Source organism: Apiospora marii (assembly GCF_038362585.1).
Source record: "Apiospora marii strain CBS 49790 chromosome Unknown utg000005l_segment0_segment0, whole genome shotgun sequence".
NCBI classification, from domain to species: domain Eukaryota; kingdom Fungi; phylum Ascomycota; class Sordariomycetes; order Amphisphaeriales; family Apiosporaceae; genus Apiospora; species Apiospora marii.
In genome coordinates this window covers 820,889-839,417 of record NW_027117377.1, presented here as the reverse complement: position 1 = coordinate 839,417, position 18,529 = coordinate 820,889, and the positions used below count along the sequence as shown (strand labels likewise).

Here is an 18,529-nt window from a genome sequence, read left to right as displayed (position 1 = left end):
AGTTCTTCTCGTAGACTGCTATACCTTTCGACGTCGCAGTTGCTGGATTTCGCTTAGAAAACGAGAGATTACTCTGCCCAGGATAGTTGCTACCACTCGACCTTTTCTTTCTATCACCTGGCTCAATTGTACGCTGACCAACGACATGTGAGACGTATCGAAGGGTGTGCTGTCGGAGCGGTATGAATTCCACCTTGTGCGTGTATTACCCTACGTTGCTTCGTCAGCCATGGGTTAATCGATTCATATTCTTTAGTCAACCTCAATCGTAACCCTATCATGTCTCTCCAATCCCTATGCTACAGTCCTCGTTGTCTACATCCACAGATGCCACTGCTAATCTCCAATTCAGGGTATGAGATGGGGTTTTGTCTGTTGGCAGCGAAGGTGCTGCCAAGATAGCTATGGTTTGCCGGGGGGAGCAACCGATGACGCTCAGCTAGGACACCAAGTGCTCCGAATCAGTTCTTAGCCACGGCTTGCCCTCCGAGGCCTCTGCGAACTCTCATGCTTCCCGAGAACGGAGCCTCTAAATCGACCGCTTGTTCACTCAACTCTCTTCAGCAACCTCTCGGGCATCGTCCTCACGAGTGTCGCCCTCCAGCATGTGAAGCTGAGTCTCCCGCTGAGCGTCTCGGATGGCCTCTTCGATCTTGGTGATTGTATGGCGGCGCAGGCCGTTCATCTCCAGATTAAGGACCGATGGCAGGTGAAAGGGGGTAGATCGAGTAAGCTGACTGATGTGGCCGACGTAGGGACCACCCGGGCCGTCAGTCCAGACCTCCTTGACGGCCCACTCCCAGCGGCGGTCGAACTCGACCTTGACGTCGTCGCACTCGACACTGAACCAAAACTCGCATCGGGCATGCTGGGCCACTTCGAAGAGGGGCCACGGGTACGGGTTCGGGACGAAGAGGATCTGCAGGTCCATGCGCAGGGGCGGGGTGCGGAGGACCATGTAGTCCAACGAGACTTTTTGGTACTTCCTCATCACATGGCCCCGCATCTCGCGGCAGACGGCGGTAATGATAGGGGGAGCGTGGTCCAGACCGGTGATGAAGTTGAAGTCCTCGAGGAGGCAGAGGAGGCTCAGGGGGCCGCGGGTGAGTCTGACCATCAAGTCGTAGATGATGATGCGGATCTCAGGGGGTAGGTTCGGGAATCTGACGAACTGGTCGAGAGCTCGGGGGGCTGTGAGGAAAGAGATGGGTGGTAATTAGTTCGGCGGCCCTTGAACGGGGCTGGTGGGCTGGAGTGACTTGCCTCGGAGGATCTCCACGACCTCATTGTTGCTAGGAGCGCTTCCACCGTCTGGCATGGCGAAGTGAAGTGATAGTTGTGTTCTTTCTTAGAAGATGGGTTGTGGGTAAAGGTTGTTCTCGTGAAAAAGATCACAATAACTATTCAATTGAATGAGAAGGTCTTTAATTTTTAGTGTTTATTTTGCTTCTGTCTAAAACCTCACTGTCGTCGACCCCTGGGTCCGCTTTTACCACCAGGTCTCGGTCTTCAGTAGCAATAGTACGACAAGGGATAACCATCTTTACACGGGTTCAGGTAGCTTAACCTAACCACTTACAGACTGTAGATGAATGGTACTGCTTACTTACAGATGCGAGAGATATGTCATTGTGTCGGTAGGCATGGGCAGCCAAACATTCGCTGGCCCTCCATCCCCTGTCCAAGGTACTAAAATTCAATGCCCATTTCGTGCCTTCCCGTCGTCCCCTGTGTATTCTCTCCATGCACATGTATGAAGGATAAAACCCCAAGACCAGGCCTCCAAGTGACACAGCCTAGGACAGTAATGTCTTTTTTTTCTTGGGTAGCTTCATTCTTTCTCCCAACAAATATCTGTTCAGCCCAGCAGAATCAAACGATTACTCGCAAGTTGAGCAGCCTGGACGGTAGCATCACGTTTCGTCTTCAAAAGCTGGTGGAAGTCGGTCTCTGGGTGATCAATGGTCTCCGATGGCAAAAGCTCCCCTGTAGCACCCACCCATCGCAGGCCACTTCTCCCAAGGAAGTCATCACTGTCTCCAAAACCAAATGTCTTCCACACATAGAAACAGTCGCCAAAGTGACCATAGCCAGGCTGGACCTCGATGGTGTCGTAGGCTGTGCTGAACCAGGCTGGGTATCGCCTTTTGATGGCGTTTGCCGCGAATTCATTGAGTTTGATGTTGACGTACTGCGATAGGGGCAACTGCTGCACTTTGTAAAGGTAACACTTGACGGCCAGCTTATAGCAGGTCACGCTGAACGACTCGTACCTTCGCTGCGCATAAACTCGCATCTCGTGACACACGGAAGCGATCTTCGGGGGCGACAGATCCATACAGCGAACGTAGGTCAGTTTCGTACCGAAGCATACGAACCTATGCGTTCGTTTCAACATCAGGTCATAGATGCTGAGCCGGATCTCAAGTGGCAGTCGAGCAAGTATTCCAGGGGCTATACGAGAAGCAAAAATTAGCCTTGGCTCCGCCGGAAAGTAGACAGCACGGTTGTAGCACACCTTGTATCTGAGCCATGATGGGTCGGTCGAGATGAGGTGGTTGAGACGATGAATCAAAGAGTTGCTTTGTAGGAGAGTTTAGCGGTGGAAAGCTTTGGAGAGGCTCCAAAGAGTTGCGCAAGAAAGTTACGGTAGTATAAATAGTTTCTTGGTGTCAACTGATGTGTGCTCGAAGGGCAGAAGCTGCCTGAAATGTGCGGGTGCAGGCTCTCTTCGTCAGAAATTGTGCCTGAACATTCCCCAGGCTCTATACACACTGATTCCTAAGGATCGCTCGCACACAACGAAAGCTTGCCCTTGGGTAAATATCATATTAACCTAAGAGATGATGCCTGAGCAGTCGTCGACGAAGCTACCTTAGTCTGTATTGGTGTTATCCGTCATGTGAGAATACGCATCGTCGAAACTGCGACACTTTCTCATGGGTTACCTTGGGACACCAACGCCACTCATACACTCATCCCTGCTGCTACCAATCTATCAACTTGAAACCTACATTGGCGCCGTAAGTTGGGTTCTGACAGGAGCATATACCTTTGCAAGCCGTCGACAGGTAAAGAAGTAATGGATATGATGGCACCAAAGAAGTCATATCATGTCTCATATATCTATTTGGTATTCGACCCCTATTTGTCTTATAAAATGACAACCCACATCTACAAAACATATCTAAACCCAACCGCCCTCTCGTCAACATCACCACCAGCCATGGTCACATTGCCCTCCGAATCAGTACTCTCCCGAGCCTCGAGCTTCCGATTCTCCCTTGCCAGTACCACACGAACCGCTAGCGCCAGCAGCGCCGTCACGAGCGCGACGGCGGCGGTGCCGGCGCCGCCGGGCAGGTAGCGCGGGCCCTGGGAGGCCGGGTACATGTAGGGCCCGTAGATGTTGGCGCTGTTGCCGACCATGTTGGCAAACGAAATGCAGACGCTGCGCTTGACGAGCGGGCGGGGGAAGCTGTTGGACACCCAGGCCAGGATGATCTGGTAGGCGGCGACGGCGCCCATGGGCATGAGGAACATGGCGAAGAAGCGGACGGCCGTGTTGAGGGTGGAGACGACGATGACGTTGCCGATGACGGACACCAGCATCAGGGCGATGATGTGCCAGCTGCGCTCGCGGAACCGGCCCGACGTGTAGGTCACGACGAGCGACACCAGGAAGGTGCCGATCCAGATGGGCGCCGTGATCAGCAGCGTCTCGACGTTGCCGAACCCGAGCGTTTTCACGATGGCCGGGAACATGTACTGGAAGCTCTGCGACAGCAGCGAGGCGTGCTGCAGCAGGGTGAAGAGGTACAAGCGGGGGTCCCGCATCGCCAATATGACGCCCTCCTTGAGTGTACTGGCGCCGGCGTTATCGGCCTCGCCCGTGTCGTCGATCAACCGCCACTGGGCGTAGGCCTGCTCCTCGCGGGACAGCCACTTCGTCGTGGACGGATAGTTGGGCAGGATGAAGATGGAGGAGATAGCGGCGGCGACGGTGATGGAGCCTTCGATAATGAAGAGCCATCGCCTATTCACCCAATCAGCCAAGGAGAACAACAACCCAATCAAGGTTATGGAGTTTCACTTACCAACCAGCAATCCCGTGCGCCCCGTTCAAGTTTCCCAGTACGCCCGCCCCGATTAACCCGCCAAAAGAGTTAGCCAGCGACGAGCCCGAGTAGAACCAAGCGATGCGGTGCGCCATCTCGGAGCGGGTGTACCACGAGCTCATGAGGAAGACGGCGCCGGGGAAGAACGGGGCCTCGGCGAAGCCCAGCATGAAGCGGGCGGCGACGAGACCGCCGAAGTTGTGGGTGGCGGCCTGGCAGGCCGAGATGACGCCCCAGATGGCCATGGCGATCCCGAGGTACAGCGAGGGCCGCACCCGCGTCAGCGCCAGGTTCGACGGCAGCTGCATCACCAGGTACCCCACGAACAGGATCGACGTCGCCAGGTTGAAGTCGGTCCCCGTCATGCCCAGGTCGGCCTCGAGCGTGCCCAGGCGGGCTTGGGAGAGGTTGCTTTTTTGGGCGCGCGTTAGCTTGATTGATATGATACTCATTATGAGAAAGCTGGGGCTTAATGCGAAGTGTATAATGGAGAAAAGAAAGTAAGGGCAGACTTACTTCCGATCGAGGAAGTTGAGCAGATACATGAGGACCAACACGGGCAGCAGGTGAAGGTCGACTTTCCGCAGCATCTTCTTCGTCATCAGGTGGTGCCATTCCTCTCCCGCCGACGCGAATTGACGGAACAGAGCCTCATCGCCGGACTCGCCCTGCGACTTGCGATGCTCGACCGTTGCGGCATCGGCCTTTTCTTGCTCAATCGGGTCCATGTTGAGCACCTGGTTTATTGTTCGGGGGTGAAGTATCCAGCCTCTCTGCGATCATGGAACGGTCCCGATGATGCTTTACTATAGTACAATGCTTTCCAGCAGCAAAAAACGACGAGTGATGAAGGAAAAATGCAGGAGAATGTTGGATTGGTCTTCAATGAATTATTAATAGATAGGGTATCTAGATCAACCGTCATAAGCGAGCTCCATCTTCGGCAGTTCAATTGGGCGGGCGGGATGGCTTCGTCACGGATCATAACCACCACCACCAGATCCTGTTAGCGACGACTGGCAACTGGGGTGCATACAATAGCTTCGGGGTAGCTGGCAGCGAAATGGCGGAGATGCGGGGGTTATGGAGACACCAAACTTGGGGTAAGACGCTGTAAACTGGGGATAATGGAGACGGCGGCAAGCCTAGCTCTGGAGGCTCCAGTATGTTGACGTCGTGTCGTTGATACGTCGCGGGCGCGATCTGCCCCTAACGAGTCCTTTTGGGTTGCCGGTCTGAGTTGCCGTTGTGGGCATCGGATTACCGCATCCAGGTAGCATCCATATCGCACTCCCCAGATCAATAACAAGCATTATCTCTCGTCAGCTCGTTGATTGATAAATGTCCGCATATCACTTCTGTCTTTGGCCGGTGCAAGCAAGTTGGGACAGGCTCGCTTTATTTCCGACATTTCGGGACGTTGCCGCAAGTATCAACTAGAAGGGGCAGTAAATAAAATGGAGAAATCACAACCCGACCAAGTCACTCATAGGGGTGTTTGAACTTGATAGCAACATGATATATCGTTGAATCACTGGGTATCTATCGACTAGCTCATCATCTATCTTCGTCCCTGGTCTAGCCAACACTCGCATGTCTCCTACTTATGCCTTGCACATGCGCCCATCCGCCGCCACGTTCCAAGCCTCGCTGCCGACCGTCCGGATGGCGTAGAAGCGGCCCTCGGGGTCCCACTTGCGCTTGATCTGGAGCAGGCGGTCGTAGTTGACCCCGAAGAAGGCCTGCTGCCAGTCGGGCTGGTGGAAGTCGGCCTCGTTGGTGTAGGCGCCGGATCCGGGCGTGACGGCCTCCATTTGCGGCACGTACTCGTCCGTGATCCGGCGCTGCGCCTCCACCATGTCGGCCCACGGCGCCGTCGCGTTCCACGCCGTCGTCAGCTGCATGTGCACGCCCGTTGTGCGCCACACGGGGTTCACCGCGTTGGCCGTCGGGTGCGGCGCCGTCGCGTTGAGGGCGTCGCCCACCGCCAGCACGCCGTGGAGCGTCAGGTTCTTGAGCACCGCCTGCAGGTCCTCGTTGTTGTTCTCGAGCACGGAGCGCGGGATCATGCGGCTGCCGAAGTTGTACTCCTCGACGGCGATGTGGCCGTAGGGCAGCGGGCCCATGTAGGTGTCGTAGTGGTCGCGGTAGCTGTGGGTGGAGTAGCTGACCTTGTGGGGATGTCGAGCTCGTTCAGCGCAGCGACGAAGGGCGCCAGCACCGTGTCCCGGACGAAGTCGCCCGTCGAGTTGTAGACCGTTATGGGGTTTATCATCAACACGCTGCTGGCCACGTAGTAGACCACCATGGCGCCCTGGTCCGTCATGTTGGGCAGCAGCGCGTGGAAGCGCGAGACGGCCTCGTAGAACTTGTCCTGCGTCGTCGAGGCGGCGGCCATCTGCAGCGTGGCGCCGCCCACATCCAAGTTGGGATGGGCGCGCACCGTCATGGAGGTGACGACGCCAAAGGTGCCGGGGCCGCCGCCACTGAGGGCAAAGTAGAGGTCCTCGTTCTCCTGTCGCGAAGCCGTGACAACATCGCCCGAGGCGGTTACGACCTCGAACTCGAGCGTCTGATCCGCGGCGAGGCCAAAGGCGGTGGTTAGGGCCGAGTGACCGCCGCCCTGGGTGTAGCCGCCGGCGATGCCGACGGTCGGGCACTCGCCGCCCACGACCACGAGGTCCTTGGCGTTGACGGCCTCGGTGGCCTCATAGCCGATGACTCCGGCGCCGAACTTGACGGCGGGGCCCTGGTAGAACTCGTCGGACCAGTCGGAGAACTCGATGTTCTTGAGGTACTGCGTCCAGATGGCCAGAGACCCGGCGCCGGTGGAACGTCCCAGGAAACTATCGATCGGGTCAGCTCAGATCAGGGAAAAGACAAGGCATTCTTTTGACTCGTCCCGGGACCAATTATAGATGTACTTACTCATGCCCAGTGTTGCGAATGACAATGCGGATATTGTTGGCTTTGGCGAACTTCAGAGCCGCCTGAACGTCCTCCTTGCCGGTGACGTTGACGGCGTATGCAGCATAGTTGCCCAGTAGGCAGGGCTGAGATCTAGGGGTAAACGGATCGCAGCTTTGGTTGGCGAAGAAGGGTTGCATCACCGAGGAAGACGAGGGTATACTGTCGTTGGCATTAGTTCCACGTCTTGGCGTACGTGTGCTGCTCGGATCGCCCTCGACTTACTGGGTTTGTGGCAGGGACCAACCATTCTGCAGAGCGGCGCAGGCCTCGGCATCGTAGGTAGGGTCGTGACAAGGCGAGCCGATCGGGACCGTCGCAACCAGTCTACCGCTGACAGTCGAGTTCAGGGTTGACCACGTGTCAGCCGAGGGCCAGCATGCATCGCCCGGCATGCAGTAGCAGCCAGGCGCGGCATCGGGGCTGCGCGGGATATAGGGAGTGGCAGCGGCGGCAACTAGAGCGGCCGACTGCCAAGTCGCCAACAACAGGGTAGTTGGCCTCATATTGAAAATGTTTGGATAGACAATGAACCTTGAACCAAAAAGACCGACCACATGGGACACGCCAGCGGAGTGTATGAAAAGAATGACTCGGGTAAGATGTCTATAATAAGACTGTACTGGGTGGTGAAGAACGAAAGGGAAGGATCATGTCGCAGGCCGGACCTTGCCGTCCATTTATTAAACTGTTTCCCCGAGTCTTTCACATGAGGATCCCGTATCCTCCCATCCCGAACTAACGTTAGCTGGATACCGCATAAAGTCTGGAGATTGGGCATCGTGGAATGAACAGGGCCGAAATGGCGATCTCTCCCTTTCCGTTGGCTGCACCGCCATCAGGAAGCCCCACCCGACCATGTATTCGGGACGGCGACAAGCAGTAGTCGGAACGGACATGCTTCCCCAGGAAGACACGATCCCGAGCATAAGAAACTTCAGGTACGAAAAACAGTGATAACTCAGAATGGTGGCGAAATGGTATCGGCACGAATTCAGTCGTCCGGACGAAATAGGCGGCAAGCGGCATTGCTGTTCTCATGTTCTCATGTTCTCATGCCGCGATAGCAGTAGTCAAACGACGGAGGGCAAGTAGGAGGTAGTGGGAGTGGGGGGAGATCCAATATCCAAGCCGTAATCTACCCACTACTTACTACAGCAAAGAGGCACAGCACCCAAGCAAGGTTAGGAATCGGGTCAGCTCATCCGGCCTGTCCTAGGGACCTAGGCCGCAAAATCATTTGTTGGCAATTGACGGAGCAGGGGCCGTAGACAAGGTAAGTGAGCAGTGGTACTCCATACTATCGATAGGGCCAGATGAGCTCAATTGACCAGCTGAGGAGGCGTGCTTTCTGCACAATCGCTCGTCGGAGAGCTCGTCGGAGAGGAAAAACGCAACGGCTGCCCTTGCATCGATTGAATGCAACCTTATTATCAACTCTTTCTCACATTCTCTCGCGGCGGCCAATACTCGTAGTAAGCGGCAGACCAACCCTCCTCCGGCAATGTCGATGAAAGGGCCGTCTTCCGTCCGACGGTGCAGCCAGAGCCGCACGGGGCAGCGGATTGGGAAGAGTCTCCGACTGACAGACAGCTGGCCGGCTCATTCTAGACTTCGCCATGTTGCATCGTCGCCCTCCGGATAAATGTCTCGTTTCTACTAGCAAGTTCATCCCAAGTGAGGGTTACCACCAATTGCTGTAGTACGACATCACTAGGGATGGCCGCATGCAGGTGAGAGAAAGTGGTTTTGACATGGCTGTTTTGGGAAGTTGCACCTACAGACCTTCCCACACAGGAATCAAGGCCCGATCTCTGAAAGCCTCGTCGGAATGGACGTCAAGTCACAGTCTCTTCCTCCAGCAAGAATTTTCGTCTCCTGTGGTACCAGCGAGTGCTCGGACGGGAATCAGGGCATGCAGGTGTAGCAGAGTTTGGGGCTCAGCTAGAAAGCGGCCGGGTTTGTGCTTGGCAGTCTGCTGCTTTGCCATTGGTCGCAGTCACCTGTAACGCATTGACCCCCTGACCAGAAAGAGAAAGAGGTCGTTCCAGAAGTATTGCATGGGCGGGCAGGTACGACCAGAAGTACGACGAGGGGGCTCCTGGAACATCTAAGCCATTGTGCCCAGTCCGAGAAGAAGATGCCCATGGGTTAAGTAATCACGGGGGGGGAAAAAAAGAACCTTGGAACATCAACCAAACTGCAATGGAATTTGGATCAGATGTCAAGATCCAACGATGTGAGAATGGTCTAGCCTTTCTCTCCCTTTCTCTTCTCTTCGTTCGCCTGTAGGTATCAGATCGTTACGTGGGGACTCGCGTGGCCGGTGCGTGCATCTCAATCTGTCTGCTTCCCCGGACGCTGACATTTAGGTCGGCAACCCCCCGAAAAGAATGTTGCAATCTGCTTGTTTGAGATGCCACCTACATCAGACGCAAAGTGAACCAACAAAACCACGACTATATCTGGTCAGGCTATATGTCCATTCGTCTTCATGGCCACGTCGCGCATTCTGCCGCAACTTTCCCTAAGCATAGCAGCAAGCAGATGGCCCAATTGTGTCACCAATTGGGGGGCTCTCGTCTCACGTCTCGACAGATTTAACAATGTCACAATGGAGATCTGATTAATCCCGTCCTCAACACATAGGGCTCGCCCCTCTCTCCTACCAACAAGGCTCCAGAGTGAGCAGGCCCTTTCCCAGTCGGATGGAATGCCTTCGGACCGGGCGCGATCAATATCATACAGGGTAGCACGCCAAGACATGTCAACGGGTCCTGGCGTGGCATCGGTGGCTGTCAACTTTGGAGCGGAGGTTATTTCTGCCTCGGCCTGGGTCAGCCCGGAATCAACCAGAAACAATAGTCACCAGTCACTCGACAATTCATGACTCAATACTTTTGGGGACACAATCCATGCTCGCGATCGCGGCGAATTATCTCATCGGGGGTTTTCTATCTTCGATTGCAAATTTCCTCTGGTATTTTGAATTGACGAATGAGATACAAAGCCGACCCTACCCAAGCAGCTGGAAGGCCGGAGTGTGGCCGACCGTTGCAACCTTTACTGGCCCTGTTGAGACTCGATACTCAACGTTCATGCACGCCATGAATGAGGCCTCGCTGGCTTCCAGGGGGGGACGGAAACTGCATCGCACAGGGCTCGCGAGAGTATCCACCACGTGTGAAATGCCCGTGATCCATGCGATGCACACCACGATCCAACCAATCAGGGGCTCCAATTGCTGTGATCCATCCCCTTTCTCCCTGCATTGGGCGTGCCAGGGATCTAGACTTTGTACGTTGCCCTACCTATATCTACCTACCTAGAGCGATCTAGCCACACCGATGTCGTGCATGGATAGGCCTCCTCAAGGCGGATATCCACCGTCCTCTCCGGGACTATTAACATGGAACCCAACCCTGATCAGCCTATAACCTGCCTGAACCCAGTGCCAGGCGGCGCCACCAAACTTCCTAGGCCGGAGAACTGGTAGTATTCGTCTGATAATACCGGCGCAGTAATACTACGCAGAGATCAGATATCTCCTCGTTTTCCCCTGCAGCCTGCGTTGCCCCGAAAGCAACATTGTTCAAAACAGTCTAGATGATTGCCTAGGATCAAAGTTCAACCCATCTGCGCCGGCGTAGATACTGAAGTGCTATAACTCGACCCCTTCCCTGCCCTGTGGGACTAGCTTTTGAAAAGAAGGATCTACAGTTGTTTTCTTTCTGGACCTCCTCTAGCTCAAGTCTATCCTCGCACCTACTTGCGGATGATACCTGCAACATGAGGCTATATCTCGGATTTGCCCTTTTCGTGGGCCTCTGGTGTGCCGCCGCTCAAGCACAACAAACTCCCGGCTCATCAGGCACTGCTGAGCTCCTGGCTGGGCTGCCGCTCTGTGCTGTAAGTATTCACCCCCTCGGCGTATCTGGGAGTCGGGCCATACCATGATGCTCTAAACTTCGTCACTTACACTCTCTAGCGGGCATGCCTTGTCGCCGCCGTCAAACAATCGCCATGCGCGCCTGGAAACCAAACCTGCCTTTGCACCAATGAGCCTTTGCAGAGCAGCGTCACGGCCTGTGTTAGCGCCAGCTGTACCATCAGGGAGGCGCTGTTCACCAAGAACCTGACGGAAACAAACTGCCATGCGCCGGTCCGCGACAAGGGCAAGCTGTACGACAACATCTCCATCATCTTCGGTGTGCTTTCCGGCTTCTTTGTGGTGATGCGGCTGGTGTTCAAGCTGTTGGTGATGAAGACGGACCTCGGCCTCGACGACTGGGCCGTCCTGGTCACCGTACTCGTGGGAATTCCGAGCACCGTGATCAACGTGCACGGCGTTTCGCCGAACGGGCTGGGAAAGGACATATGGACGCTCCGCGACGATCAGATTACCGACTTCGGCAAGTTCTTCTACATCTTGGAGATTCTGTACTTTACCCAGGTCTCGCTGGTGAAGCTGTCGCTTCTCTTCTTCTACATGCGCATCTTCCCCGGGCGTACCATTCGCTGGCTTCTCTGGGGCACTGTGGTGTTCAACTGTCTTTTCGGGCTGTCCTTTTCCCTTGTTGCCGTCTTCCAGTGTCAGCCTATTGAGTTCTACTGGAAGAAATGGGATGGGCTTCAGGAGGGCACGTGCTTCGACATCAATGCCATGGGATGGTCCAATGCCGCCATCTCCATCGCCCTCGACATCTGGATGCTGGCTATCCCGCTGTGGCAGCTTAGGGCACTCAATTTGCACTGGAAGAAGAAGATTGGCGTCGCAGCCATGTTCATTGTCGGCACCTTGTAAGCCACTACCATCTCCCCTCTCCAACTCTAGCTGGTAAAATGATTACTAACATGCCACCTTCACACAGCGTTACCATCGTCAGCATCCTTCGTCTCCAGTCGCTCGTCCTCTTTGCCGAATCCCACAACCCTACATGGGATAATTTCGATGTGGCCAATTGGTCTACGATTGAAATCAACACAGGTATGGATAGCCCCTCTGGAAATACCCGCCCTCCCCTTCAAGGCGCAGGACTTTGGCTGACTTGACGACCAAAAAGGTATCATCTGTGCTTGCATGCCCTCCCTCCGCCTCCTCCTTGTCAAGCTATTCCCCAAGGTCGTTGGCGGATCGACCAACGCGAGATCTCAGTACTACGCGAGCGGTGCCGACCCGAGCCGCAACAACGCCAGGAGTGCGACTAAGAACTCGAACGTGTCGCAGAGCCGAGACGGCGGCGGCATCTTGTACTCCAAGTCCTACACGGTGGAGTACCAGAAGGACCACGACGAGGCCAGCTTGGTCAGGATGGACGAGTTGGGCCCGAAAGGGGTCGTCAGCGCGACGTCGTCCCGGTTGAGCAACGGGTCCTTTTAAACTGCACATTACTATGCTGCAAATCTCTGTCATGATGATGACTTTTGACACAGATCAATGTATATATAAAAGCCTATGCGACGTATTGTTTCTTTGCGTCTGTATATACCTTGACGAGGCACCAATCGGCCTATCCACCCGTGTGAAGTGAGAGGGGCATCGCCCCGAGATTGACTTCGAGAAGCTTCGTGTCGATAACCCACAGTCGTCATCTAGTGTTACGGAAACACGGGACGAATTCAATCGGACGACTCGGTATCGCCGCGAATAAAAGGCGTATGTTTGCCTCGGTGGGTGCCAGCTCCAGCGATTGGCCATCTTCCACCCGCGCTGCATTGCATACAAGCATCGGTGTTCCCAGATCGATACGAGATATTGCTCGCACCCCTTCCCGGCAAAAATTGCGTGCAAGATCCGGGCCTGTCAGTTGGTCTTTGTTTGCATGTCTCCTACCGTAGGCCCTCCCCTTCAGCTCCTTTGTCGAGCCGGGTGGAAACGATCTACCCGATCTCATTGGGGCTTTGTTCAGATCCCAAACAAAGAATGAAGAAAACTTGGATGTTTGGCGCAGAAATTCCTGTTCATGTACACCCGGGCCAAACCTATATGGCAAGCTTTCCCCCCCGTCCGCCCCCACAGGATCTCCCATGCATGCGATGCCATGACTCGGAAAGACGCCCATGAAAAACAGGGGTGCGTTTGATGGTTGGCAAGTTGATGGACAAACATTGAGTCTTATTCGCTACGCATGCACATGGTTGTCAAATTCCGGGATACCCACACAGACAATCACACGATGGATCGACAGCAGCATCAGCAGCAACAACAAGCAGAGCCGATGCCCCCGGTCGAGCAACAAGCCTCATCCCTGACACGCCGCCAACGCGCCGGCGTCGGCTCCAGGCGAAGCACCACACCGACCCCACAGCGCCTGTCCTTCGCCAAACCTTCTAGTGCTCCTCCTGGAGCCCCTGCTCTCGCATCTGCGCCTTCGCCGCATAACATGGGCGGCGGCTACGGTAGTGGCGGTAGCAACGCCGCCGCCACCAATGCCGCCAAGTTCTCCTTTTGGGAACCCCTGGGCGGTCCACCCAACACACCACTCCCCCGCCTCCCGACCGACAAGAAACCCGCCAGCAGAAGCGTTAGCCATAATAGCGGCAGCAGCAGCAGTGGCAGAAGTAGCAGCAGCAACAACAGCAATATTAGCAGTAGCAATAGTAGTAATGATAATACCAACGCCAAGGACTGGCTCGCCGACACCGAGGCCGAACTCAAGCAGGACCTCGAGACCACCAAGAAGGAACTCGAGCTGATCCGCACCATCATGTGGGAGATGGAGATGGAAGAGACCTCGTCGTCGCCACCCTCGTCGCAGGCCTTCATCCAGACGTCGGCCGAGACCACGGCGGCCATGGCCATGGACATGGCGGCGGCGCAGCAGCAGCGGTCCCAGCGCAAGATGCTCATGGCCGCCTGCCGCGAGTACGCCGAGTCGCGGCGGCAGCTGCTGCGCGAGCGCCTGCGCCAGATCCAGTTCTGGACCGGCAGCCGCGACATGGGGCGGCGGGTGCCGTCGGCGGCGCCCGGGGACTGGGCCGTGGCGGATGCCGAGTGGGCCAAGTGGTTGAGCGACCAGGCCGCGGCGATGCAGCAACTACAGCAGCAGCAGCAGCAGCAGCAGCAGCAGCAACAACAACAGAGGTCGTTTTCGACCACCTTCGAAGGGGATGCTGCAGGGGCGACCTGGGGCCCGTTGCCGCATATACTTGCGACGTTTACGTTTTCGGCAGAGCAAGTCGGTTAGCGGACAGACTCATGACGAAGGAGGGAATAGGAGAGAAACTATTGTAACTCTGTATTTGAAGTGCATGTATAAACCTAATGGTAGTGAGAACTCTTTTATCCCAGATGCCTATTGCCGTCTATCGCTTTGGCCTGGCGAGCTCATAGGGAGCTCATGTCTACATAGTATTTGCACAGTGGCCACGTTTTCAACATATAATATGAATCATATCCATCATGAACCCCTGAACTCCATGCCAGTGATATTCGATTGCCAGCATCATAAGTTGGTGGCTGAGTTCGGGCAAACAACAAGCCTGCAACCGACCCAATCAAAGTGCGACGGCGTGCAACGGCCAATAGATGCGCGAGATAGCGCTCGTTATATTGGTCATCCTGCTTGGCGGGCGCCAGCCAACCTTCTTCCCTCCGGGGTATCATATGTGCGCTGGACCCAGGTTCTACATAGAGTACTTAACCAACAGTTGCTCTTCATGTCTATCTAGACGAGATATGCCATTGCAATAGAGCATCTCTGGTCATCATCCTATTCGAGGTCACTTGCACAGGCCGCCTTTCGGTCAAAGTCTGGTCCTTCTCCGACTGCCGATCAGATCCTGGGCTACTGCTAGGAGATTACGGACAGATGAACTTGGCAAAGTGGTATCATTCATTACTACACCGAAAACATAACCAGCCTCCTCTTTCAAAGAACCAAGATTGGACATGTTGTAAAGACGAACCGGAAAGCAGTTAATCGAGATGCGACGGTTCGAAAACACCGTCCACTGTCCAGCCCTCCTCTCTAGAAGAAGATTTTGAGAATGCGCTTCCACATGGGCCAGGCAGCCTGCTTCGCGCGATAGGCGTTGATCTCGTCCCAGTCGAGCACACGACGACCCGAGTCCACGTCAATCTGACTCAACTTCAGCCAGCCTGTGCGCTTCCACAAGAAGCCGCCGGCCCAAAAGACGAGGAGCACGGGCAATGCCAAGTACGCCTTGAAGAAGCCAGCAGCGTCATTGTAGCCTCCTCCGACGGGGCAAACGGCAGTATAGAACTGCACAACAAGGACCAGCACGATCAAAAAGAGCCCGAGCCACGACCCATAGACACCACCAATAGCCTTGAATGGAATCTCGTCCAAGGTGTGGCCATGGTGCTTCCAGGCTTGGCGGAAGCGAATGTGTGCATAGCAGATGGATCCCCAAGTGAAGAGGGCCGCCAGGCCAGACAGGGCCTGAAGCCAGTCGAAGACTTCCTGGCCCTTCTCCGCCTCGCTGATGTAGGCCAGAAGGCCAAAGATAATGATGACAGCGACGGAAGGCAGGGGACGCCCGGACTTGTCGATGTAACTAAAGATCTTGGGCGCATATCCCTGCTGAGCCATGGCAGTCAGGGTTCGGCTGCCACCGTATACCGCCGACACACCAATGGACAGGACGGATACAAGGATAATGACGTTCATGAAAGAGTCGAACCCATCGAGACCGGCATTTTTACCGACAATGACGAAAGGCGAGGCGGTGATATCAGCGTACGAGTTGGCAGCGCCAAGAAGCCTCGGGTCTTGGCTATCGACCAGCAGGCCAACAAACAAGAGACCCAGGACGTAGAAGCTAGAGACGGCGCATTAGTTCGGGGCTCGGGGCTACTTAGTACGTCCTATACGGGGGATTACTCACATGGTGACACGCCAGAACACCTGCTTGATAGCACTGGGTAGCGATGCGACGGGGTTATGGGCTTCAGCGGCAGCAAGGCCCACTAGTTCCGTTCCGCTGAAAGCGAAGGCGGCGGTAACAAAGACGGTACCCCAGCCACGGAAGCCATTGTTGAAAGCACCGGGGTCGTACCAGAGGCGAGCACCCCAATACTGGCTGTATATGCCTCGACTCGGACCCCCCCCCAACACCATGATGAAGGCGATGAGGATGAAGATGACGGTCGCGATCAACTTGAGCGACGAAGCCCAGAACTCTTCTTCTGCGTAGCCCAAGGTTCCAAAGATGTTGACCACGAGGATGGCGACGAAGAAGATGGTGATCCAGGCGCCGACATTGATCTCTTGGTTCCAGTAGCTGACAGTGAAGCCGCATACGGTGAGCTCGAGAGGCAGTACCACGGCCCATTGCATAACATAGTTCCAGCCAATGGCAAAGCCCCAAGAGGGATCGATGAAGCGCGTTGCATACGTATAGAAACCACCGGAAACCGGGTACATGCAGGCCAATTCACCCAGAGCATAGACGACATTGAATATCATGATACTGCAAAAGCAAGTTAGCATGTCACGCGTACGAGAGGATTGCAAGCCGGGAAAGACGGAGAATATGATCGGAAACGCAGGTCGGGTTTCTTACCCGATAATGAGAAAGTCGATCAAGAGAGAACCGGGGCCGCCCTTGTGAAGGGCGCCGCCAGAACCGACGAAGAAGCCAGCGCCAATGGAACCGCCGATGGCGATCATCTGCAAGTGGCGGGGTTGCATGGAGCGGTCAAGTTCGACAATGCCGGCGCCATAGTCGCGCTTCTTGAAGGACTCCAAGTTAAGACCGTTGCGGGTGTAAAAATTGTCGGAGCGAACAGCGCCTTCCTGTTGGGAGTGATGCGTGTCGGTCCGAGCAGCGGTATAGCCTGGAAGGCCGACATCCTTCTCGGCAGGGGGAGTGTCGAGTTTTGACTCGTCCGTTACCGCCATGGTGACTGACGATATCTAACGAAAGGCGGGGTGTTGTAGGTGCTCAATGTAGCAGCAATTGGTTGTTGAAACTTTGCGAAAAGTTGGCGGTGGGAGTAGCCGAAACAGCTATGTCTCTCTTTCCGTATGGGCTCTTCCCTCGGTGTTCAATAGGAGGGAATTGACACCTGCCTTAAGTAAGGTTTCCAGGGCCTCAGGCGTTACTTGACATGAAGGTGTATTATTCGGATTGACTTATTGGGCTGTGTGTCGAGAACAGCAGGGCCCTTGGTGGAATCAGGAAGAGGAGCCTCGTGAATCACTGGGAAAGAAGGGAGTAAGACAAGCTAGAAGGGGTGGACGGGGGGAACAGCAGCCGATTAATAAATGCAAGGCCTCACTGGCACTGCTGGAGGACAGGAACTTCCGCGGTGATCCAAATCAGTGCAAGTGAGAGGAATCATAGCTAAAGGGACGACATGACCAATCTCGGCTGGGGTCGTTTGCGGGGGAGGGGGCAGCAGGCCAATACTCGAGCTTCATCCTGTTCGAGACCCGGGCTACGTTATGTGCTGCACTAAAAGTAAGCAGGCAAAGCTCCCCATGTCAGACACCCCCTCTCCTGCAGCAATCTACGTCAAGTACAGGTACTTTGCCTCATGTCAACCTGCAATGCAGTCCAATTTGATGTTGGAATTCCAAATGATACATAACATGCAGCAGCGGAAGGAACACTGAAGGAGACACACGTGTGATTTGATAACGCGGAAGCGACAATACCTACTTCAATCCTCCGTCCCTTCCTCCAGCTACCTCAATCTTCCAGTCGATGCCCAATTCTCTGGCGTCGAGGCAATAATTACCTATACAGGGAAAAGCATAGCGATTCATGATGCAACTCTGCAACTAAAGCATGTGCTTCTCGTTGTCAATGTCCATGGTAAGGATGGCAGGATTGGATCAGCCGTCATGAGAGACGGCCGTGGTTACGCCCACGGTCCCGAATCCTGAGGCATCGATATCTTGGATCGGGCCATGGATGCCTCGTACAGGGGGTTGATTTAGACGAAGGGACGAGAAAGATAAGGGCTCCCCGACGCTGTGGTTGGCCAATGGCCGCTAGGCTTCCATGGCATGGTCACTATCTCGATATATTGTAACCGTTAATCAGGGTTGCAATAGGTTAAACAAAAGACTTCAACGACGTTCCTGTTCATCCCATCCTCGAACGTGCGAGGTGTCGGCCGCATTTCAACGCAGTACGGCCGACACTTAGCTGACAGACTTTGAAGATCCCCAAATGCTCGGTCAACTAGCTGAAGGCTATGAACCCCATTGACAGATGATGGCTGAATTACATAGTTCGCAAGAGAGCTTCTGATGCAGGCAAGCTTCCATCGACGGAATGCCAAGCAGCTATCAGTGGATGAGACAGGGCTGATTGGGCGGGATAGCATCCTGGGGCAATGTTTATTTAGTGCTTGCTAGCCTGTAAAATGGGTAGCTGCCGGGTAATTCTTAGTGCCCACTATGGAGCACGTTCGTTGCTTCTCTCCAACAAGCTTCCTGGGGATTTGCTGGGCATGGGGCTTGGCGCAT

General features: G+C 55.0%; 6 protein-coding genes across 6 annotated transcripts; 2 read left to right on the top strand and 4 right to left on the bottom strand.

Moving 5' to 3' along the window:
• Positions 1-550: 550 nt before the first annotated feature.
• PG985_008175 (uncharacterized protein) lies at positions 551-2,296 on the bottom strand (the record flags this gene model as incomplete). The annotated part of the gene is made up of 2 exons (XM_066827943.1): positions 551-1,191; positions 1,885-2,296. 2 exons carry the CDS (start codon positions 2,294-2,296, stop codon positions 551-553), a joined length of 1,053 nt encoding a protein of 350 aa, XP_066682855.1.
• Positions 2,297-3,174: 878 nt separating this feature from the next.
• PG985_008174 (MFS general substrate transporter) lies at positions 3,175-4,846 on the bottom strand (the record flags this gene model as incomplete). Its single annotated transcript, XM_066827942.1, has 3 exons — positions 3,175-4,036; positions 4,098-4,529; positions 4,635-4,846. The coding sequence occupies 3 exons, from the start codon at positions 4,844-4,846 to the stop codon at positions 3,175-3,177; spliced, it is 1,506 nt and encodes a 501-aa protein (XP_066682854.1).
• Positions 4,847-5,722: 876 nt separating this feature from the next.
• PG985_008173 (FAD-linked oxidoreductase ZEB1) lies at positions 5,723-7,591 on the bottom strand (the record flags this gene model as incomplete). The annotated part of the gene is made up of 4 exons (XM_066827941.1): positions 5,723-6,269; positions 6,290-6,964; positions 7,047-7,247; positions 7,311-7,591. 4 exons carry the CDS (start codon positions 7,589-7,591, stop codon positions 5,723-5,725), a joined length of 1,704 nt encoding a protein of 567 aa, XP_066682853.1.
• A 3,283-nt stretch (positions 7,592-10,874) lies between these two features.
• On the top strand, positions 10,875-12,465 carry PG985_008172 (uncharacterized protein; the record flags this gene model as incomplete). The annotated part of the gene is made up of 4 exons (XM_066827940.1): positions 10,875-10,994; positions 11,074-11,885; positions 11,957-12,072; positions 12,149-12,465. 4 exons carry the CDS (start codon positions 10,875-10,877, stop codon positions 12,463-12,465), a joined length of 1,365 nt encoding a protein of 454 aa, XP_066682852.1.
• Positions 12,466-13,261: 796 nt separating this feature from the next.
• Positions 13,262-14,272, top strand: PG985_008171 (uncharacterized protein; the record flags this gene model as incomplete). Its single annotated transcript, XM_066827939.1, has 1 exon — positions 13,262-14,272. One exon carries the CDS (start codon positions 13,262-13,264, stop codon positions 14,270-14,272), a length of 1,011 nt encoding a protein of 336 aa, XP_066682851.1.
• Positions 14,273-15,055: 783 nt separating this feature from the next.
• PG985_008170 (Amino-acid permease inda1) lies at positions 15,056-16,951 on the bottom strand (the record flags this gene model as incomplete). The annotated part of the gene is made up of 3 exons (XM_066827938.1): positions 15,056-15,869; positions 15,936-16,520; positions 16,614-16,951. The coding sequence occupies 3 exons, from the start codon at positions 16,949-16,951 to the stop codon at positions 15,056-15,058; spliced, it is 1,737 nt and encodes a 578-aa protein (XP_066682850.1).
• Between the last annotated feature and the right edge of the window lie 1,578 nt (positions 16,952-18,529).